Source organism: Phoca vitulina, unplaced genomic scaffold (assembly GCF_004348235.1).
Source record: "Phoca vitulina isolate PV1807 unplaced genomic scaffold, GSC_HSeal_1.0 scaffold17, whole genome shotgun sequence".
NCBI classification, from domain to species: domain Eukaryota; kingdom Metazoa; phylum Chordata; class Mammalia; order Carnivora; family Phocidae; genus Phoca; species Phoca vitulina.
Window position 1 is genome coordinate 24,966,938 of NW_022589720.1, and position 24,037 is coordinate 24,990,974.

The window sequence follows — 24,037 nt, forward strand, 5'->3', positions numbered from 1 at the left end:
ACCTTCCCTTAAAATAGGACATTCGTAGTAGCGCCTCATTAACAAATGAGTAGATCTCTTTACTTTTTGTTCGGTTAAGGTAGGCACAGGCTAGAGATGGAATTTAGGACTTGATTTTTTTTTTTTAACAAATCAAAAGCAACAACAAAAGATTAAACTTTCCAAGGGAGTTGGTGAAGGAGTATGTGGACCGTAAGTGAAAAAAGACGAGCCAAAAACGTACCAGGGAAAAGATCATGGAAAGGAGAGTCTCACAGATGGGGATTCTGATAAATAGAACTGCGAAGTGTCTGAGCTACAGGGAACCTTGGGGATCAGCTGGCCCCAACCTTGCCTTTATAAGCTAGGTGAGAGAGAAGCCTACTTAGCTCTGCTTGTCCCCCCGAGACGAGTCATGCTTATGGCTCCAGGCAGCTATGAGGGAAAAGCAAAAGCAAAAGGGCCGGGAAAGAAAAGGTGAATGTCTTCAGAAAGGTGTTCACAGCGCTTCTCAGATATGCCGGTGGAATGACTGTGTGTTGCAGACGCATCCGTGTGTAGGTAGCTCCGCACTCTTCTCTGTGTCTACAATGCACAGGGAGGGCATGGTTTCAGCTGGTCCTCAGATCCCCGGGGTCCTGGTTGGAGTGGGGTAGGGCCCAGGAATTAATCTTCAGAAGCTTCCCAGGTGATTCTGATGCTCACCCAGATGTTGAAAAGCAAATTTTGGGGAGAAGTTGACTGCTGTCGGAAGCAGCAGGTTCAAATACACCCTTTGTTGGCCATGTGGCAGTCTCCAGGACCAGCTGCCTCGTGGCAGGGCTCCTGAGTCTCCCGGCTGGGGGCTGCATGAGCCCCCAGACCTGTTGAGACAAAGGGACCTTTTAGGCCCCCAACTGCCTCCCTCCTTTCCATAGTTTGGGATGAGGGAGTGAGGCCATATATTTGAGGTGCTCGTGGGAAACTTGGAAACACAGACTCCCCCAGCCCACTCGGGATCCTCCTGAGCGGAGACTTTCGTGTATCTCCTAGTTCTTCTCATTGCCTTTGCGGACACCAGCCAGTTCCTGGTACACAGACTACTGTTCCCGGCACCAACCCAAAGCAGGCAGTGACGCATATACTGACCCACAGTTCCCCGAGTTGTACATTTTCCATTCCACAGTCCCGGATGCTGAACCACCCTCTCTTTCCCCTCAGAGTCCGAGACTTTCCCACGCAGGTCTCCGCTCACCTAGATGCTCTGTAAGCCAGACGTCAGCGGGCTCGGGCCACGTGTAAGAGGCTGCGTGAAGCTCAGCGCAGGGTGCGGAATTGCCAGAACAAGATAAGACAAGGGCTGCAGTTACTGCTGGTCTAGGAAAATGAGATTTAAATTTGGGGGTGGTTTTTGTTTGGTTTGGTTTCATACTTAAGGAGATGAAGTGATTATTTAAACGGGTGGGGGGAAGGTAAGATAAGAGTAATTATTCGGCCTGGATAAATGGCCCAGAAAACTGCTGAGGTTTGCATTAGGTTGAGTCCCGTGGCACATTTTCTGGGGCCTGTTCCAACTTGTTACCTGGCTCTGTGCTGCATTTTCCAAATGAGCAGTTTGCACTTCTCAAGGAAGTAAACAACTCAAGTGATTTGCATTTAAAAAAGCAAATACTGTGTCTACACTCTCCGCTCAGGGGTCTCAACTGCGGGGTGAACACAGCCAGTGGGGGGATACCAGACTGTCCCGTGGAGCGTGCGTGGAAAGTAGGAGAACTTGTATAGATTTTATTTCATTTTAGATTGGGGTTTTACAGTGTATGTACACATTAGTGCAGTAGCATAGGGTTATAATTTACGACTCTATGTTGGGAGTGCTTGGTGGCTACACCATCCACAAAGGCTGACATTCCAGCCTGGAGCCTTGTGAAATACAGTTCAAGAAATCCCCTTAGTAGGCAGTCGACTTTATTATCGCCTTCTGAATTTGAAAAATTCCTTCAAATTTCAGTGAAAATAAACTAAGGTCTACTAGAGCATGTAATCCTATTTCTTTGCCCTCTCATTAATTTCTTTTGTGAAAATAACACCAAAGAAGTCATGACGTGACTTTACGACTTCAGGTAAGTTGGTTCCTGTCTTCATGTATTCATTCCATTACCATATTCCAAGATGCCTTTCAGCCCTGCCCCCTATTTCCCTCTTATAAATATCACCCCTAATAATTTAGTTTTCTATGTCCTTTGGGAGTTTAAATCTGTGATCCGCACATTGAAATGTAAAGATGGATATATTAAGACTTGAGGAAGGTAGGCAGTTCAGAAATGAAACTGAAATGAAAACTTTTTTCTGCCCTAGACAAAATGATGGCAATTGCACAGGAGGAAAAAACGGGATGATGTGACCCATTTGTGCACCGTATAGCTTAGGAAATCTATCTTATTTGTTTATGAGCTTCAATCAGCCTTGAAGGTAGCAGAAATCCTTGAGATGTATGTGTCTTTTGAGACTGTAAATGGAAATCATGCTGATACAGTCAGATTCTTACTCTCTTAAGAGAAACAGGATATCCCCACTTAGTTTCAATTCCAGTTATTGTGTTGATTTTTTTTAGGAAGATGACAAAACCACTTTGACAGTGCATAGATGAATTAGACAAATAGACAATGTATGCTAGAAAAAAAACACACCTCACTTGCAGACTTCATGAGAAATGGAAGAGTTGGAGTTTGGGGGGTGTTTTTCTCTTTTTCACTACATCTTAGGCAAAACAGTAGTCCAGAGCCTGGAAATAAAAACAAAGCAAAATAGAAGAGATCAGAAGTTCCCCTGTGGAATCCAGGGCAGACATTTCTCAAAGAAATAGGTTTGTTTAAAGTTAATTGAGTTCTCCCCAACCCTATTGTTATTGTTGTTTGCTTGCCTAGCTTTTTGTTTGCTGTTTGTTTGCTTGTTATTGCTTGCCTAGCTTTTTATGTAAATACTGGCTGGTCTTAGTAAATGACATTTGCAGAAAAAGAAAACCATGCCACTCCCTTCTGGTTCTTTCTCTTATACCTTCACTTGAAATATCCTTCCTTCTACTTGTGCCTATCAAGATTTTGAAGCCCCCCTCATCTTTCAAAGAGACTTTTCTAATAGTGCCAACCTCTGTCTCTCTCTGCCAATTTCATTTGTCTATTTCTCATACCATAATACTTAAAATCAGACCCTTCCTGATTTATAAATGAAGTAGATGTTTTAAAAATTTTTTTGGTAAAGCTGTTGTGTGGATATTCAAACTTATTTCCTCTAGCAACAGACATATTTACTTAATAGATATTTGTGGAATTATCTTTTAAGCCAGTAGAGACAGATAGCCCGCACGTCACACACACACACCCTCTCCTCAGCTCCAAAAGCTGAGGACATCTCTAATTCTTCCTGACACTCTTTGCTCTGACACCAGATACAACCACAGAAGCTGGTGATGTGGCCCTGCAGGTGCTCACAACCAGGTCCCGGAAGGAGCCAACACTGGACTATAGCCAGCCTGATATTGCCATCCACATGCTGCTGAGAGCTGTGCTGGGGACTCTGGGGGACACAAAGAGATGAAGACACAGTCTTCCTCTCTTAACAGGATTTATTTTATTCCATAATGAATTATAGTTATTACTATACTTTTCATATTCCCCTCTTCCATGTAATAAATTCTTAGGAGCCATATGCCATATTGACCCAGAGGAGGGACATCTGATTCCTTCCAGGAATCTGGGAGGGCTCAATGGATGGGATGGTGGTTGAATATTCCATAGATTTTCCATAGGAACACCCACAGAAATGGGTGATACTCTAGAGCAGAAGAACAACATGCACAGTGGTCCTCAAATAGGAAATTTTACAGCCCATTCAAGGATCAACAAATAGTCTATGAAGCATAGATATTCAGTCCATGCTTTTAGTTGGAGACTAAGGAATTCGACTTATCTTACAAATACTGGAGTCAGTGATGGTTTTCAAGTTGAGTGATGGAGTCAGAGTATTTGTTTTAAGGTTACTCTGACAGTGAAGTAGAGAAACAACTAGACTGAAGAAAAGCAGAGCAGTGGTGGAGGCAGAGACAGGTGTGGAGGCCTTTGCTGTAGCCCCACTGGGAAGTGATCAGAGCCTGTGCTGCAGGAAAGGTGGCCATGAAGATGGAAAGGCAGGAGGCAGTGTGACTGACAGGTCAGTGGAGGAAGGGAGCAGGGCCAACCTACCAGGTGGAGTGCTGGCTTCTTCAATCAAGGGGTCCTTGGTGGTAGAAAAGGATGAGAAGAATTTCCTCCCCACCTTTTTTTGTGAAGGCAGGGCCAATCCTAAGCAATAGTTGGAATAGGATTTTGTTTACCTTCAAAACCTCCAACTTCCTGTCCTCTGCTCCTCAGTTGCTAGTCCCTCTCTTCACAGATTTCCTGAAGCCTGGTGCCCTCATACTGCTCTCAGCTTCCCTACTGTGGGTACCCACAGTTTCCCCGGCCCCTAGGAGACTCCAGGCTCCCAAGAAGTCCTCTATCCTTCTTCTCCATGTCATTTCCCCCCCTTTCGCTACCAACATCAATAACAACAAAGGCCATCCAACAAGCAAAATCTTTTCCATTTCTTCCAGGCAGTATGTTTGCTGATAAAGCGATCTGATTAAACCAGTCTCAATGGTGGCCAATAATTCTGTGACACTTAGCAAATTATGTGCATCTTAAAAAGAGAACCCTTGTTATTTCAAATGAGTTTCTTATTGGTATCATTTAAAAATGAAATTTAAAGATAAAATCACAAAGCATGGATGCCAAAGATGTTCTCAGAGGAAATACCATGGTAGACCAGTAAGCCTTGTCTCCAGTAGCAGCTTCCTTAAGATGTCTCCGATTGTCAGTACCTTCCCTCCAACTTACTAAATTATGTTTCCTAAAATTTCTCAAGTTTGTTCACAGTGACTTTGGATAGGGGTAGAGGTGGGAAGGTGGACGCCTAGGGTCTGAACTATTACTATAGGTGAGAGGTCAGCAGTTACAAGGCCAGATCATATGCATTTCAGGCTTTGCTGGCCAGTCTCTGTCGCAACCATCCACCTCTGCCTTTGTAGTGCAGAAGCAGTCATCGGCAATAAGTAAACTAATGGGCATGACTGACTTCCGCTAAAACTTTACAAAAACAGATCTTGAGCCAGATTTGGCCCCCACACAGCAGTTTGCCAACCCCTCTATAGATGACCATGTGTGAGCCTGGGGACAGCCTCTCTTCTTATTGCTTCCTATGTGGGCTCCCATGAACACACCCCAGCTCTCCAGTCAGATTCTTCAAGAAGTGCATACCCTTGGAAATATATATCAGCAAATAAGCATGAAGTTAGTACCAGTCCTGGAAAATAAAGAGTTGAGGGTACAAATCCTGTTGATCTGGAAAAGGCAGCAAAAGGCCTCAGGGTGCCCCCTGGAACTTGCCAGAACATCAACACTTAGCAGCAGTGTCTTCAGCCCAACCAGTTACTCTTCATCTAAAACCTGCCTGGATGGTATGTTCAGTTAAAATGATCTTCTATTTTTCTAAGCCAGATAATCATGTAAAACTTTCTCTAAAGAAACATTTGTAGAGAGAAAACATTTGTATGGGAGTGTTTTAATTCATGCCTTATTTTTTTTCCTCCATCCCTCCCGCTTGCTTCTTGGGTCTCAAGATCTTAACATGCCTTTCTTTTCTGATAGCTCACCCACCTCTGCTTTTTGTGTGTCTTGATGTTTTCCTACACACACATGAGTTTATCATTCTGGAGTTTAGGATAAAGACTATCAGGGGCGCCTGGGTGGCTTAGTCGGTTGAGCGTCCGACTCCTGATTTTGGCTCGGGTTGTGATCTCAGGGTTGTGGAATCGAGGCCTGCATCAGGCTCCACGCTGGGTGTGGAGCCAGCTTTAGATTCTCTCTCTCCCTCTCCCCTTCTCCCATGTCTCCCTCCCTAAAAAAAAAAAAAGTCATTGTCCTGCTCCCAGAAATACGTCCAAGGAGAGCAGGCAGCCCGCTCCTGCTGAGAAATGACCCAAAGATCTGCCTTTAGTAGCCAGCCCACCAGCCAAAGGAGAGCTGCAGGCTCCACATTTTTCTCACCCACTGGGCCATGGAATACGGCGAGAATGATAGATTCCTGCTTTGTAGATAATGTCTGCCCTCGCCTTGCCTCAATTTGAAATCAATACCAAGGAGGGACATGTACAGATTCTCCTTCTTGCGATCTGTATCTCCTGTTATTTTTGAAGAACTGAGTCACTTGAGGACATTGTCCTCTCCTTGGCATGGTGACACGTACAAACCCGCCACAGGGGAGGCAGACGTGGGCCAATGACTGATTACATTCCGACATCCTTAAAGGTGATTTCTTTGCCTCGACTTTCCAAGGGACTAAGAAATCTATTTAATTTGTATGCATAGAAATCATCCAAATAATCACCAACAAAGTATGTTAAGCCCGTTCAAATTGTTTGGGGATGATCAATGGGAGGAAACCAGAAACAGGCTCAGAACAAGGACAATATTGTTTCATTTTCAGAGCCCCAGCCTGAACGCCTGGGTCTGTATCAGTTGCGGCTTTTCCCCAGCTGCCTCTGACTCTCTGCACACACGCTCTGTGTGTACTAGAACATTCTGGGGTCTGGCAAGTTTTACTTTTCAGCTTTACTGTTTTCCTCGTCAGTCCTGAGTCCCCTTCGTTGGAAAGCAGTGACTCTAGTGCAGCAGATTTCTGTTTTAATTTCTGCAGTCATCACAGGCTTCTTGCTGCTTTGGGCTGATTTATTGTTGTTCTGATTCCCTTTTTCTGAATGGTTATTCATTCCCGGCCCTGGCCTCTCTGATGGCCATCTGGTTCTCCTTTGGTCACTCAAACATCTGCCCCAGAGATTTGGAAAATGAGCTTCCTTTGGCAGCCTAAAAATAATCTGAGTGTGACTGAAGCATAAAAGGGAAATCGCCACGCTCCACTGTCCTGTAGATACTGACCAGGGGGATGAGCCAGTACAGCTTCCTAGGGATTTGGAGCTTGGATGTCTTCTGTCACATCTGCAGATTTTTTTTTTTTTTCAAGTGCTGGGAACCGTAAAAACATGGCATGAACTGGGTGCAACCCGTCCTCCTGCAGTTTTCCTTGGGATCAGATTTGCTTGCGCAATGGAGATGGTTGGAGATGAAAAAAGCCACACTTTGCATGGTTGGTTTGTAAGACTTCAAAAGTTTGCTGAGAAAGACAGATGATGCTCAGGGTTCACCATTATATTAGTTACAGTGTGTTTAAGGAGATCTCGTAAATGGTTTGGACAGCAGTTATAGAACATTTCTAAGTACTAGACTTTTAACTTGGACCCAGGGGGCCTGTTTCTAAGGTAATGATGGTTTGCTCCTTGCCTCCAGAAGAATAAAATTTACCAGAAGCTAAAACTCCTAGGCTGTTTCTCCTACAAAATTATTTCTAGCCTCATTGTCCAGTGCAGCTTTTCAGAGGTGCTACAAAGAGTGAAAATGTCAACATAATAATGATATTTAAATAATTACAATCCCAACATATTCAAACCTCCTTGTAAATCATAATCCAAAGACATTAAAATCAAAAGTAATTAACACCCAATCTTGAATTTCCCTCACCTTTTGAGTTAAAAACCAAAGCACTTAATGGCCTCCTTCAATTTCTCCTGTTCTTTCTTTTGCTCCATCTTCACAAATGAGATTCTTGATGCCGGGGAGAGGCTGTGGTCTTCAGCATCTGCAGCCTGGGTGATTGCTCACTGCAACAAATACGACTCTTTCAGCTCCAAGAAAGTTGAATTTGTTCAACAGCAAGTTTCTTGTATGCTTTCCCTTTTAGTGAAATGTAAATGAACAAAGAGTAAATGGACCTATACCCTTGACATTTAGAAAAATGAGCTAATCCCTCATTCCTAAACTGTTGTCCCAGGCAAACTTTTGTTCCCAGGACCTTATTTAATTTTGCCCAAAGACCACATCAAGAACTGTAAAAAGTCTGAGATTTTACACTATGGTTTCATGGGTGCTGGCACAAGACATGAGATTCCTGGGTCAGAGACAAACGACTTTATTACTGATGGCACAGCAAGTAGCTTTTGGCTTTCTCCAATCCCAGTTTAGGATTCAATCCCGGTTTAGAGCATCATGTTTGCATAAGTCCTCCTGCAGCCCCAAGTCCTATGGGAATGATACAGAGGAGCTCGAGTAGATGCACATGCAGTAGATTTGTATCACAGCTAAGGAACCCTGATTGTTGGCAACCTGCATCTTTTATGATAGGCTTGAAGCAAATCTGACTGCCCTTTGCCCCAGAGAGAGACATTATCTTTATTATACTGGATGATAAACAAAACTGCCTCTTCCTCCAGAGACACTATCTCTGACTTTCAAGATGGTTTGCTCTACAAACATCCTCGAAAAGATAGTTAATCCAGAGTGAAAACAGCCTATGCCCCTGTTCACAAGCCACATAGAAATGGGAGAGACCCATGGACGATGGTCTCCCAGCAGCCCATAGCAGAGACCCAGTCATATCAAATAAAGGACAGCTGATGGAAATATTCTTGTCTTCTCCAAATACAACTCAGTCTGTGGTGGTTATTTAGAGTCCATGGCCATGAATTTAAACTCAGCTGACAGAAATCCTCCTCTCAATCTGGATGGGGGAAATCAAGTTGGTCCTACTTAAAGTACTTTTCATTTATATTCAAAATTTGCTTGATTTGCACTTGCACTTTGAGATGGAAGTGGAGGGCTCCCTGATGCACTGCATCGGGTGTGGATTGTGCCTCTGACAGAGCTTCTGTGTTCTCTGGTGGAGGCTTCTCAGTCCAGGGCCACATTTTCCATTTCCACCACCTCTTAGAAATGCAGAGAAGTGCTGAGACTAGAGAAAGCTGCGTTTCTCCTCCCCATTGATTCAGCTGGAAAAACATCCTCTGCAGATTCATGAACCAGACCTGCTGTTGATGATTCTGAAGCTTACACCCCTAATGAGCTCGTAAGGGCTAATACTTCTGCCACCTGCTCCTTGATTGTCTTTTCCTCAGGTTTTGAATGTTCCAGGGGTTGAGTAACAGGGCTTTCTGCTACATATTTTGGGGTAGTAACTGGATATGTCTCTAGAGTTTCATATCCATCTCCTTTTGGGAAGACTCACTTGAGTTTCTGTTTAACCTGCTGTTTGAAAGGATTCCTGTCTTCTTTCCCAGCCCTGCTTGCTGAGTCTGGGTGCTTTTTTTTTTCTTTTAACTTCCCCTGTTCCTTTGCTTTCTGATGTAGATTTTTTTCCCCTAACATACTATTCTAGATTCTGTCCTGTGGGGCTCATCATTGTGAAAGATATGGAATCAATGAGTCTTCTGTTTTCTAAAGTATCCATTGTTCATATGCATCTTGACCACCGCCACCTCTGAGTTGGCTAATTCCAGCCAGGAAATTTTCTCCCACCTGACCAACACCAAGTTCTGGCCTATTATCATCCTGCCTGGCTCCCCTTGGTACGTCTCATGTTTGCTTCCTTTCATGTTGTAATCTCATACATTTCTCAGGCCACTTCTGTCAGGCCCACAGAAATAACTGTGTCCCTTTAAAATTGACCCAGGAATTTTTTAAAATCTCCTCCTGGGCTTCTTCACCCTTCACCTTTAAATCTGTCCAAACTTTCTGATCCCTCTCGATAGAGCTATCCCAAATCCTCTTACTCAAGCTCTGCAGTTTTTAAATCACCTCTGATTGTCTTCTGGGCCTGAGATGTCCCTAGGAGCATCATTGCATTCTGTTCTCCGTGGTTTTGCCTCTTTTTCTCAGGTTTTCTTTAGATTTTTCAGGATTTAAGTTTCTTCAGGTTTTCTCAGGATTTCTTTAGTCCCCAGTCACGCCCTCCAATCTAGTAAAAACTAAAGTGTCTCCCCACTCGTGTGACACCCACTTTAATTGTGGTCAGGAACTGGCCTCCCAGACCTCACAATTCCTTTGGGGGGGGGGGGGTTTCTGTTCAAACTGGGTTGCATTTTAGCTTTCTCTGATCCCAGCTTAGAATTCAGTTTTCTCAAGTTGGATCCATTACCACATATTCGTCTGCTTACTGGTTTCCAGAATTTTGTTGCTGTTGTCTTCTGTTCTCTTTGCCCTATGGGATTATGTCTTTCATTTTAAAATCTCTGTCATTTGAGTGTGGTTTCAAATGAGGGGAAAAAGAGAAATCTGCCATCTTTAATCAGAAAACTATCACTTAGGGATGCCTGGGTGGCTCCGTCCGTTAAGCATCTGCCTTCAGCTCAGGCGCTGAGGATAGAGTCCCATAACGGGCTCTTCCCTCAGTGGGGACCCTGCTCCTCCTTCTGCTTGCCGCTCCCCCTGCTCGTGCTCTCTGTCTAACAAATAAATAATCTTAAAAAAAAAAACAACTATCACTTAATTCTTAAATCAAACCCCATCTTTCAGATGAGGACATTGAAGCTCAAGGAGGATTACTAATGTGCCTAAATTGCTAATAAACCAGGATTTGTATCCAGGCAGCTGGATTCTTAACCATTCTGCTCTACCATCTCACTATAAAACCAGAAGCTAAAGATTCTTCTTCAATGAGAGAGAATCTCATAGGCTACAAGTGTAGAAAACTGTACAAACAAAAAGCCTCTAACTTGGAAATTGGCAAATTATATTAGATTCCATTAATATAATGGCATTGTTGTATAACACATGAATTGGAAATTGCTGATGAATAATAGATTATACCAGCTGAACCAAAGGCTTTCCAGGAGAACTTTTTGCACATTTCGTTTTAGAACAACTAAAATGACATCATTTCCAGAACAGTTTGATTTGTTCTGTGCATCTAAAAAAATAAAAATACAGCAAAGGGTCTCTTTAGAGTGTCAGCATTTTCAGACAATAGTCAGAAGACTGAAGAGAGGTGCACTGTGATCAAAATTGCACTTTGTATGTTGTTACTCCCTGTTCCTTGAGTTCCAAACCACCTCAAATCATGGCAGACTGTTTTCTGTTGCAAGAGGAAAAGGTTCTGTTTAAATTCAGAACCCCGGGCGCCTGGGTGGCTCAGTCGTTAAGCGTCTGCCTTCGGCTCAGGTCATGATCTCAGGGTCCTGGGATCGAGCCTCACATCGGGCTCCCCGCTCGGCGGGAAGCCTGCTTCTCCCTCTCCCACTCCCCCTGCTTGTGTTCCCTCTCTCGCTGTGTCTCTCTCTGTCAAGGAAATAAATAAAATCTTTTAAAAAATAAATAAATAAATAAATAAATTCAGAACCCCGTGCACTTTCTGGGGGTTCTGAAATCAGATTGTGCTTCTGCCTTGAGCTCAACAGTGTACTGTTTGCACCTCTTCAAGATGTCTCTAGGTCCATTCTGATTGGTTTTAATTACGAGCTCTCGGTGGTAATGTAACACACACCATCTTTTGTGTAAGATTTCCTTGGTATAAGAAATGGTATTGGTATTTTATAGATCATAGAAACCAAATGTCATCTCATTCTTTGGCACATTCAAGATTAAAAAAAGAAGGTTATTCCTTAAGGCTGTGATTCTCTTCTAAACCGCCTCTCTCAGATTCTGAAAATAAAGAAGAGTTGGCTGCAGTTGGGCTCGCATCACAAGAACATAGATTTGACACAGTGCGTATTCGCTCTTGTAAAACTACACCACTCATCCTGCACGCTCATTCTCTGCACACGTGATCTAGCCTAGCTCTCGGATATATGTTATAAACAAAAAGGTGTTACTTCAGGGTCTCCATTTATTTCCTCATCTGTCTATGGAGAGAATATTTTTTACCTTGGGACCCATGTTTGCTGGGAACATTAAATGGGAAAAATGTCAGGAATACGAACTAGACAGTATGGTACGGTATTGATCATCCAAAGTGTTAACTTAATTAAAAAGCATCTAAGAATGGAGGGAGGGAAAATCCTCATGACGCATGAAGCTGGAAATCAGGAGACTGAGGAGTCTCAGCCTTGCCTGTAATGAGTTGAAAAGCCTTGAGCAGGTCACTTTCCTTTGGGTTACTCATAGGAGGGCTTATGTCATCTCCAAAATTCCTCCGATTGCATGAAAAACTGGGACCACGCTGAAAAAACAGAGAAAAAATGCAAGAAGGAAACTTCCTAAGTCCAGAAACAGTGGGCCAGGATTGTTTTCTTCCCTTGACACGAGCTCCTCGGACATGCTTTCTGATGGTCTGGGCCTTGGCCACTGTGGAGTAATCCACCCACTGACTGGGCACCGAGGAGGTAATGACCTACAAGCTGAGAAATACTCTTCTCCGTAGCCTGATAACCTGGGTCAGGTGGTATGAGAGAAAGAACCAGGAACTTAACTCAGTCTCCAGTAATTGCTGTTTATAGTCCAGAGACAGGTTCTTTCCATAAAGCTTTAAAATTAAGCAAAGGGGAGGCCCTGAGGCTTCTCTCTGGATTATTCCTATTTGCATGTCTCCTCCTGTGCCTCAGATCTCTGGCAGGTCTCCAAGAGGGTTCTTTTGCACTGGGTGTGAATTAAATGTTACAATTTGGGGTTGGGAAAGACATCCCTCTTGAGAATCTCTAAAATCATCCTCAGGATTCCATTCTTGCCTTTACTTCATAATTTAAACCTGGAGACCTGCCAATCCCCGACATTGTAATAGGGACTCACCAAATGTATCTTTGTTTTATGTATCGGGATTCATTTGCTTTCCCACGGCCCCTTCCTCAACTTGCCTGCATCTCCTCATTTCTCAGACGTTTTTTTTTCCTCTTTCTCATCCGGAGAGATACTTGAACTTGTGGGGGAAGGGGGAATTTTGCAAATCTCCTATATTACATATAAGATTTACATATAGGGGCACCTGGCTGGCTCAGTCTGTGGAGCATGCCACTCTTGATCTCAGGGTCATGAGTTTGAGCCCCATGTTGGGTGTGGAGCCTACTTAAAATACAAAAATACATATATTTAAAAAAGATTTACATATAAACAATTACGTCTTAGAAGGAGGTGAGGTTTATCTGGGAGATTATGCATTTTCATATACTGAATTTGATATACAGTGTATAATTTTTATTATCAGTTAACATTCAGGATTTGGGGTTTTTTTTTTACATTATAATTATGTGACTTTTCGATGACATGTTTAAGAATATCTTCTATATCTTTTTAAATTCATGTTTCTTCACATGAATCCTACCTGTTTTAGTTAATATGACTTTTTCCCTTCAGAAGCTCAAAGGAAAATAAAATTTCAAATGGGAAAACTCATTGATGTATCTCTTAAGTTTTGTACCTGTAAATTTACTTCCCCAATTTTTTATATACACTCTCAAGCATATAAGTCTCCTTTTCTTCTCTAATAAATGTAGTATTTTGTCGTTGCTGTTTTTAGCATTTTTGGCTTCTCTCAGATAGAGGACCGTGTAGACAGACCCTGGAGACCTCTCTGCATCAGCCCTTGGGGTGGTAGCACAGGCGGACGACATAGAGACGTGTGGGCTGACTTGCTGGGGCTACCTGCATGTGGCCTGGCAGTGCTCATCAGTGCTCAGGAGTAGAGCACACAGACAGTGTGGTTGCCCCAAGGGGTGTAGTTATTTGGCTGCCAAAAAATTAATGTTTTGCTGTATTTCAGAATTGAGTTTAAATTTCTGGTTTAGTATTTCTTGCAACTTGCGCCATAGGAAAAAGCACTAGCCCACAAGCCAAGAGACCTGGGCTATCGCTGTGGCTTTGTGACCGACCCCCTGGGTGACCTTGACCAACAAGTTTCCTCCAGAAATGAAGTGGCCTCTGGGGCTATTTCCACTTTGAAACCTGCCGTTTCTGTGCTGTGCAGGGGCTGCATGCTGAGGAGGAACTTGCCGGCATAAGGCTGTATGGTTCCAGGTTATCGGAGGGGCTGTGCTTTGATCCCGGGAAGCTTTTTTTCTCACGTGATACCTGTATTGCTGCTCTTCAAGCCTTGAGATAACCTCTGGGAGGAGATCTCATCAATGATTGCAAGCCCGCCTCTCCCATCAGCTCGGTGTTCTCTGCATTTCCAGATGCCTGCGTCAGATGAGCCCCAAGATTCCGGTGGCCCCGAGGAATCCAAGGGAAACCTGGAAAGTCCCAAACAGGGCAGCAGTAAAATGAAGCTCAAGAGTCGTCTTTCAGGTGAGTGGAACTCTTTGCCTGATGTGGCCTGTCTGAAAGTGAGCTTCTAGCCTCAGGAGTGGAAAGATAAGGTCATTAATGGAATGAGCTCTTTTTTTCCCTTACAGCCTTAAAATTGTTTTTCCTTTAGATAGTGCATGCCCCAAGCATAAAACTGCATTCAGCCCGGCTGCCCGGGTGAATATTTTTGAGTCCTAATGAAGTGAATGTCAACATCTCCCCGTTTGTCTCTGCTCAAACCTAAATTTCCTGTGTATATGGTTCATTTACTTCCGCAGAACTTTAGGTGACCCCTGCCCTGTGGCATATTCCTAGTGGCCTATCTTCCTGGCAAATGCCCCTCTCCCCCAAGCCCTTGGTCCACCGGAACCAGGGGCAAAGAGCTATTTACTTGATATTAAATCTGCATCTCAACGAAGCAGGCGGAAAAATGGGATGGGAGTTGCAGCTCTGGGAACAAAGAGAGTTCACATTTCCTGGGCATAACCTCATAGCCGCGGGCTTGTGTCCTAAGTTAGAAAGTTGTTGCTGAAAGCAGAGGCCACGTGCAGGAACCCGTTATGATCCGTGGGTCCTAGGCACTAACTCCCTGATGGGCTCTTTCCCCTATTAAAAAACAAACAAACCAACCCTGAACGTTATATTTCACGGCTGCATTGGTATGAAGACACGAGCTGGATTCTTTATTATCTCTTCATTACTATGATGTTTATACTGAAAACTCTCTTGTGGGCCTCTGCATGGTGTCTGCGGGCCTGATGGAGAAGCCAGCCCTGGCTGCCCACCCGTGAAAGGCATCTCCTGTGACCTTGGGCCGGTTACTTCAAGCCCCTGAACTTCCACTCCCTCACCTGAAAAAAGGAGATAATAATCCTGGCTTTGAAAGGGTGAGCAGATTAAAAAACAAACACACAAAACACATGCAAGTAGCCAGCCAAAGCATGGTGTATTAACATCCAAAGCCTGTCAGTCTCCTCTTCTGCACAAATGCATGCGGAAGGGCAGTCTGTGCCTGCCAGCCAGGACCACCGCCCCCTCACCCTCCCCCACGCTGCTCCCCACCCTGGTCCTCTACTGAGCTGTTCTCAGGTAAAGTGACTGGTACATAAAATACATCTGTTTCTTTTAACAAACCTGAATAATAAAGTGAATTAGTGTATTTGTAACTCATAATAGTTATCTGAACTTGGGTCTGTGACGAAACAGTGATATGGTCAGAGGCTGATAAGTTGGAGGGGAGACATCGTGCCGAAGGTCCTCATGTGGAGAGACTGGCCAGCTCCCCTGCAGCCCCAAGGAACAACAGAGAGAAAGACGTTCAATTCCTGTGTGTGTTTGGGGCCTAGGAGTCACAGGGCATAGGGGATGGAGATCTAAGGTCAGCTGTCTTGGCAGAGTTAATCAACACCTTATAAACCGTTCCCAGGAGGGCCACAGAGCTCTGGGGAGGCATCAGGGACCTTTGAAACCTGTGCAGTCACATTCCTCATTTTATGGATGAGACCAGAGAAGTGAAGGGAATCCCAAAGGTCACTCATTCAGTGCCAGCAAAAAGATCTGCCTCCCAGATCGTTCTTCTTACCTACCCCTTGCCTTCCTGAGAATCTTGATGAGAATCCTACTCCCCAGTCTGGGGCTTTATAGATACAGACGTGGGGAGGGGGATTATAGCTGGGGACCTTTCCAATCATAATTCTACTATTAATTTAGAACAAGCAGCACATTCAGCGGAGTAGTAAATCCACAGCTGGCTACTGCTTGCCACAAATGGATGTCACCCTCTCTTCCTGTCCTTCCCAGACACCTGGGGCCATAATAAGCAAATTTGTATAACAGGCATGAAGTCGGGTGGAACTGTGTTCAGTTCTCAGCTCTGCCGTGACAGCCTACGTGACCCGAGACAAGTACTTGACTTCTCTGGGTCCCTGTTCCTTCAGGTGTAGAGGGAGGATTATAATGTACATTTATTCCGTAAATCAGCACACCGTCTCCATTGGAAGATGGAGTTGAGAGAAGAAACATGGCGCTGCCCCTGCAGAATACGGCAGTGATACACCCCACCGCCGTGGCCATTAACATCACGGTCATCACCGTCATTTGCAACCTTACTCTCATTGTCGTCTCCTCTTTCCCTCTCAAGAGGGGAAGATGCTTGAATAGGTTCAGACAAGAATAGTCTTGAGAACTTTAGGTCATGATAAGGCACGCACGAGAGGTACGAAGATGGAAGTCTCTCTGGGTCATGGTGCTCAGGGGAGGAATTCAGAGGACACAAGATAAAGGAGGGCCAGGACCTTGGCAAGATTTGACAGAACCCAAGAGGAAGCAACAGTGGTCTAGACGAGGGAGAAAATGCACGAGAAATGTTTAGGGGCAATGGGGGGAAATAGGTTAGAGAAGTTTCTGGCAACTGTTTTTCCTCCTCAGCTTTCTGAAAGATCCAGTAATCCATCAGGAACCATGATTGAATCCAGCAGAGCTTGTCAGGGAGATTAGGGGGAAGGAGCCCCTCGGGGTGGGAGACGATGGTGCCAGCAAAGTGAGGTAAAACGTCAAGCAATATTTACAGGCTCCCCAGTTTTGGAAAGGATGTGGGAGGAGGACAGATCCTCTCCTTTGAGAATCAGCAGGCCAGAGCCACGAATTCACAAATTCACGTAGCAGGGCAGTGGGAGATAAGGCTGGAAAAGTAATTTGAGACCTGTGAAGGAGGCTTACGGAATGGGGTCTTCCTTCAGGGCTGTGAATATGTTCAGTCTAAAGACGTTTGACTACAGGAGATTTTAATGTGCTCAACTGCTAATTTGTCCTGTAAACTTGGATATTTATTTCCTATTTTCTAAAAGGGAGTCACTCTGGTGTTCACGTATCAGTATATTATCTACGGACCCTACCGTATGTGGTTTCTCTTCTGTTAAGGCAAGTGCCTCCCTGTCAGCTCAAAAGGCACTTTCTTCTAATAAATCTTTTTCAGATACTAAGCATGCCAAGATGGATTAATCTGGCCATGAATTAGTAAGTCATGAATTATTAAAGAGGTTCTGTAAAGAAGTTCCAGCCATTTCCACAAAGATTTTTGCCTAGTCTGGCTCCAGAATGACTAAAGTGATTTTATAGAACATTTTTCCTAATATTCTAACCTGAATTTTCCTTACTTCATACTGCCTTTTTTGCCAGCAGGGTTCCCTTTTAATTTTGGTATTTTTGATTTATCCGTGTTAATGCCCTAGGTTTGTGATCTTTTTAAATGGAAATTTCTCTTTGATTGCAAAGGAGTTTCAGGTGTTTGAAAACCTGTATCACAAAGTTAATATGTAGCTTTTGAAACACCAAGCTTTTAGTGATGTTCATGTTAATATAACTGTATCAGCACTCTTCCAACTTTTCATCACCACTAAAGACTCAATATATTATTTTGAAAAGAGTACAGAATCATCCTGTTTTATTCCATGAAAAACTTTCTGAGAAATGTTTAGGTAAATTGAATTTTAGGTCATCAAACGAAACATAGTCTAGGAGAATTTGATATTACAAAGAATCTGCATGTGTATATAGCTCTACACACACACATGTATATATACATTTATAATGTATCATGTAAACATTGTAATGTAATTATAGCTATATTCAATGTAATTGAGCCATTGTTTAAAATTAAAGTTCCTTAAATTATCTTATTTTAAGATAGCATATAATATAAACTAGGTATTGATAAAGGTGTCTTTAAAAATTACTATAAAAATTTCCTAAGACACAAAAGTTCTAAGCATACAGAGAAAAATCGATATATCATACTGTTAAAATTATTAATTTTTGCTCATCTAAAAATACCATTAAGAGGGGCACCTGGGTGGCTCCGTCATTAAGCATCTGCCTTCGGCTCAGGTCATGATCCCAGGGTCCTGGGATCGAGCCCCACATCAGGCTCCCTGCTCAGTGGGAAGCCTGCTTCTCCCTCTCCCACTCCCCCTACTTGTGTTCCCTTTCTCGCTGTGTCTCTCTCAGTCAAATACATAAATAAAATCTTTAAAAAAAAATAAATAAATAAAAATTCCATTAAGAGTGAAAAGGCAAGTCACAGACATGGAGAAGATATTTACAATAGATAGATCCCATGAAGTACTCATATCTGAAACACATTAACAAAAAAAATTAAAACTCCTATAAATCAACAACAAAAAGAAACCCAATAAAAAAATAAGCAGAACAGACACTTTACAACTTTATTAAAAAAAAAAAAAAACACTGTCAAATTTACAGAAGTAAAACAGCCAATGAATATTTGAAAAAGTTCTGTCACATTGGTCATCAGTGAAATGTAAATTAAAAACCACAGTGAGGGCCCCTCGCTGGCTCTGTTGGTGGTGCGTGGGACTCTTGATCTCAGGATTATGAGTTCAAGCCCCACTTTGGGTGTGGAGATTACTTGAAACTAAAATCTTAAAAAAAAAAAACAACCCACAGTGAAATGTCATTATATATCCATGAGAGTAGCTAAAATTTTAAAAACTGGCACCACCAAGTATGACGAGGATGTGGGGAAACTAGGACTCACAACACAGTGGTGTTACAGCATTGGGAAAGGTGGATGTGTACCCGGAGCTCAGCAACTCTGTCCTAGGTCTGCACCCCACAGTTAGGATTTGTATGAGAATGTTCCATAACAGTATGTTCTAGATCAAGGGTCAGCAAATTACCACCCACAGCTATATTTGTATGGACTACAAGCTAGAAATGCTTTCTACATCTTCAGTGGGTTTAAAAAAAAAAAACATGTTTAGAGAATATGCAGCAGAGACCATCTGTGGCCCATAGAGCCTAAAACATTTACTATCTGGCTTTTACCCCCCCCCCAAAAAAAAGTTGTTGACCCTTGTTCTAGAACTGAAACTAGAAACAAAGCAAGTGTTCATCAGCAACAGAATGGATAGTCAAATTGTGATGTGTTTATACAATGAAATAGTATACAGAAACGGGATGAACAGACTCTTAGCAGCAACATGGGGACTTTCACAAACAGATGCTAAGAATGAGGAGCCAGATATAAAAAAGTACGTATCGCATGTGTTCATTTATATAAAGTTCAAAAATAGACAAAAGTCATCTATGATGTTGGAAGTCGGGATAATGGTTACCATGGGTGAAGGCTGGTTAGGGGTGCCAAAGTGGCTTTTGGGTTCCAGAAATACTGTTTCTTGGTCTGAGTGTTGGTTTTTGGAACATTCACTTTGTGAAATTTCATGGAACTGTACACTTACGACTTGCGCATATTTCTGTAAGTTTTTATTCTTTAATAAAAAAGTTTATTTAGGGGCACCTGGGTGGCTCAGTCATTAAGCATCTGCCTTTGGCTCAGGTCATGATCTCAGGGTCCTGGGATCGAGCCCACATCGGGCTCCCTGCTCGGCAGGAAGCCTGCTTCTCCCTCTCCCACTCCCCCTGCTTGTGTTCCCTCTCTCGCTGTGTCTCTCTCTGTCAAATATTATTTAAAAACTCATTACATGAAAAAAAAAACACCTGCCCCAACAATGGAACTGCACCAACCACCAAGTAATGTTCCTCCATCACTAGAAAACCATCTACTGATAGCATTCGCTTGTTTATTGCCTTATCAACCCTGTCTACATCTTACTTGGATGAAACGTATACATTTTCCCATATCCAGTCCAGTCCCTTCAAAGACTGGCACTTTCTTCATAATCCGGCATCAGTGGCCCCAACGCTCACCCAGCTTATTGGTAGAAAGCTATGAGCTCAGTGCTTTGAAAGTATTAGACACCAGGCCTTCCAAAAACCATGTAGTGTGGCTGTAAATGCAACAAGTTTATGCCTGTGATGCTCTCGTAAGATTCTTTCCATCCCATATCATGCCATGTTTTTCTCCATGTTTTTCCAAGGGGGTGTACACCGGCTAGAGTCTGTTGAAGAATATAATGAGCTAATGGTGCGAAATGGGGACCCCCGGGCCAGGATGTTGGAAGTCTCCCGAGATGGCCGAAAGCACTCTCTTCCCCAGCTACTGGACTCCACCGGAGCATCACAGGTAATACGGTACCACAGAGCTTTCATTTTCTCATGCCGTGCAAGTTTCCCGGTTAGGGACGTAAGAGTGTGTTTCCACCCCTGGGTCTCTAGGCTTTCTTTTCCTCTTTCAGAGACCAACAAGAGCATCCATGTTGTGAAGAACTGCCCATCTGTGTGGGCAGGGGTATTTGGGACTAGAGATGTAGCACAGAGAGCGAGGTCTATCCATGGAGGTTAAGAGGAAGTCAGCCTAGTATCTGAAAACAGTAGAGAAAAATAATCCTTTGTTGGATCTCGACATCTTGGTCCCCCTTCCTACTGTGTGTTTTGGAACTGAGAGCTGCTTTCACCGCCAGGAGACCATGGCGCCTCACGGTCTGTTTCGTTGCCTGTTTTGTGGGCGCGTCAGGTGTCACCGTAACCACTGGGTGGGGTGGGGGGGGGGGTGTTGGGTCGTGTGAGGGGGGGCATTGCCTGTGTGTGCCCATACTGTGTCTGGGATTTTCCCTGTTACACAGTAATGACTCAAACAGGCAAGGTCAGAGGGGCTGCGGATGGGGGTGAAGGAGGCAGCGATGTTAATATTCCAGGGCCCGCCGCAGAAGAGCTCAGGGCTCCATAATTCTTCACAGGGCTCTTCCTCAATTACATCAACCTCAACCCAGTGAAAAGTGGGTAGAGAGCTCCTAACCAAGTTGAAGGCAGGCTCAGTCTCGGGAACTTGTGGAGTGTTCTTTCAGTCCTGGCACCATCAGCCCCAGGGCTCGAGAGAAACCATTGGCATCTTGCCTACAATGAAGCAGAGATGGAGGCGGAGGGTGGAGCAGCAACATCCACAAGTGCATGTAGACTCATAGATCATAGAGATGAAAAGGACCTGGGGCAGGTCATCTGGGTCGGGTCATTACTTTGGGTGTGTTATCACCATTTTAGAGACAGGCCAATGAATCTCAAAGAGATTTGCCAGAATCACTGGGAAGAACGTTTTACCTAGCCAGTCAAATAAGAAGTGCCCATGTTCCAGAGGCAGCTGCTGATCAGGTTATGCTGTGTGGAATCTACCCAAAGACAGCTTGAGTCGGGATGTGGAGAAAAAGCAGAGCAGAAAACCTGCATGGGTCCTGGTTAAAACCCCTCCGGACCCGTGACTGGAGGCGAGCCTGTGGCCTGCTCAGAATAATCCAACTGGACTGGTGGAGTCAGGGGGTGGATCAGAAATCGTAGGAGAGCCACGCTGTCAGGCTGTTTTAGTTAGTGCAGAAAATGTGAGAGGGTTTCCTGCCATCACAGCCAAGGAGGCCTCGCTCTGAGGTGATTTCTTAACTGAGAGAAACCCGACCATATTTATAGCCCAGAAATACCTATTTCTAATGAGGCTTCTAGAAAGCACAGGCTGGTGAAGATTTTAGAGGAAAGACTTTTTCAAACCCTTGTCAAATCATCCTTTTCCTTTTCTTCTTCTTTTTTTGCCAGGATTCACCCTTTTCCCTTGTTCTCTTTCTCCCTACAAAGCATTGCCAAGAGTAGAGCCACCCAATACAGCTTTCCACAATGATGGAAATATTTTATGTCGGTACTGTCCAGTACGGTAGCCACGTGTGTCTACTTGAGCACACGAAAAGTGGATAGTGAGACTGAGGAGTGTAATTTTTATTTTAATCTTCGTTTGCGTATAGACGGCCACAGGTGACTATATTGGACAGCAGAGGTCTAAAAAGTGCAGTGGGACCCCTGAAACTCATCAAGGGAACAAGGAAGCATGCAGGCCTCTGGTTCCCACCGGCTCCCAAAGGGGAGATGGCAAGAGGTGCAGCTGGAGATCGGTCAGAGAGAGTTCCCTCACAAGTCTACACATGAACTCCGTATTCGAGGGTTGAAAACCCACGGGCTCTGTCTGGCCGTCTCCATGATGGTTTCAGTAAAAGGGTAGTAACCTTGCCAAGCCAACATTTTTTAAATGAATCAGAGTCTGGGAGGCCAGCATAGCTGGTAGATATTTTGTAAAACTGCAAAATATAATGGTTTTAAGCTGCCAGGAATACAAAAATATCATTAGCAGACATCTCACTTCTACCTTGGCTGTAGAATATACTAATTAAGGATTAAAAACTATTTTCTGATGTCTCTTTTCTCACATTAAGCATGAAGTGAATTTTTTTTTTTTTTTTTTTTTTTGCTTATGCTGGAATATCTGTCTCATTTAAGAGATTGATTATTCTAAGAAGGATAGCAAGAAGATAGACTGTGGAAGTGCTTTAGCAATAGGTTTGCTGAAACTCTTGTTTATGTTATAAATAGTGTACCCTGCTTACACACGTGTGCATGTGGGTGATGGACAAGAAAGGGGTTGAGATTTGAGCTTCTGCATGCCAGGACGGGGGGAAACGGTGGCTGACGGGAAAGTATTTTTTTTTCCAAATGTGAGGGGTTAGAACCAAAGCTGCTGCCGTTTGTCAGTGGGGTGTTTTATGTGGAATAACAGTTGTCGGGGTTTGTGGTTTGGGTTTTATAAGAAACAAGGGCTTGCTACATTTTTGGTTGAGCGAATTAAGCTTAAAATGGCAAGATACTTTCTAACTATGATTGTGAACTTGGGATGGGGGTAGGAGCGGCTTCCAGGGAGAACCTGACCACAGGATAGCCCTCCTACGTCTCTGAGGCCTCTCGGCTTCTGGTTCCTGACTCCATTCCAGAAAGCACAAAGTAGGACGTATGGGGTACGGTCAAAGAAAGAGCAACCCTGGGTGCTTGCAGCCTCCACTCAGCTCTTTCTGTGGAGAGGGAAGCATGGCAGTGTGTTACAGCAGGGGGCTGGCTGAATCCAGTGGGATTCATCATAAACTCCTTTAGCTGCTTGACCAGAGATGGAGCGCAGAGAAATGGCTGTCAAACCCAAAAGACAACTGAGGTTTTCACAATCTGAATATATTTTGATGCCAGAGGCCCCAGAAGGGTAATGAGACTATCCCTGACCTGGCCATGCGCTGACTTTTAGGAATACCAGATTGTAAAGAAGTCCACGCGTTCCCTAAGCGCCACTCAGGTGGAATCTCCTTGGAGACTCATTCGGCCATCGGTCATCTCGATCATCGGGCTGTACAAAGAAAAAGGCAAGGTGAGCTCCTTTCTGCTCACTGTTTTGGCCCCCAGGTGAAGGTTAGCATATATTTCCTAAATGGTTAACTTTGTTGTTGTTTTTACATGAAATAAAAAATAAAAGATACAAAGAGGAGTAGATTAAGTGGCCTTTGTATACATTTGAGTGGATTCCCTAGCATCCTTTCCTGTGGGCTGCTGAGTGAGTCACGCCCTTTTGGCCTTCTGATAAGGAGTCCCCAGCACCTGGGAGCTAGGGCACAGGCGGGGGTGGAGTGAATGCTCCAACATTGACTACTATTGAAAGAAAAGCCACCCCTGTAGCTTCAGGGGATATATTCCTAGTTATCCTTTTGAATGAATTTCATAACATTGCCATTATCACAAAGAGAAGAATACAAAAAAGTTGGTATTATACAAATGAAAATACTGGCAAGTTCCTATGTTTCAACGTAAAACTTTCTCCCTTTAATGTAATGCATAACTGGTGCAATGCAAATAGATCTGAGGAAGGAAGTGGAAAAGGGAACGCAAATTTAAATTTATAGCTGGTTAGCTTAACTCTGAGCCTAGCTGGGAAGGAGGCCTCAGTTAAATAGAAACAAGAGCAGATGCCCTCAGTTAAATACTGCAATGACAACCTGGACCCCCTTCTGCTTGGGGTGTAGGGCCTTGGCTTTAGCATTGCTGGAGGTCGAGACTGCATTCGAGGACAGATGGGGATTTTTGTCAAGACCATTTTCCCAAATGGATCAGCTGCAGAGGATGGAAGACTTAAAGAAGGTAGG

At 43.8% G+C, this 24,037-nt stretch overlaps 1 protein-coding gene across 6 annotated transcripts in view; it reads left to right on the plus strand.

Moving 5' to 3' along the window:
* The window catches only part of PDZD2 (PDZ domain containing 2), a 342,311-nt gene that overhangs the window by 279,649 nt on the left and 38,625 nt on the right, over positions 1 to 24,037 (plus strand). For all 6 annotated transcript variants that reach the window (XM_032415461.1, XM_032415459.1, XM_032415460.1 and 3 more), the window contains 4 exons: positions 14,018 to 14,129; positions 20,027 to 20,172; positions 23,149 to 23,268; positions 23,918 to 24,032. In XM_032415461.1, the coding sequence (XP_032271352.1) occupies positions 14,018 to 14,129; positions 20,027 to 20,172; positions 23,149 to 23,268; positions 23,918 to 24,032 (493 nt within the window). The remainder of the gene's footprint in view (positions 1 to 14,017; positions 14,130 to 20,026; positions 20,173 to 23,148; positions 23,269 to 23,917; positions 24,033 to 24,037) is intronic.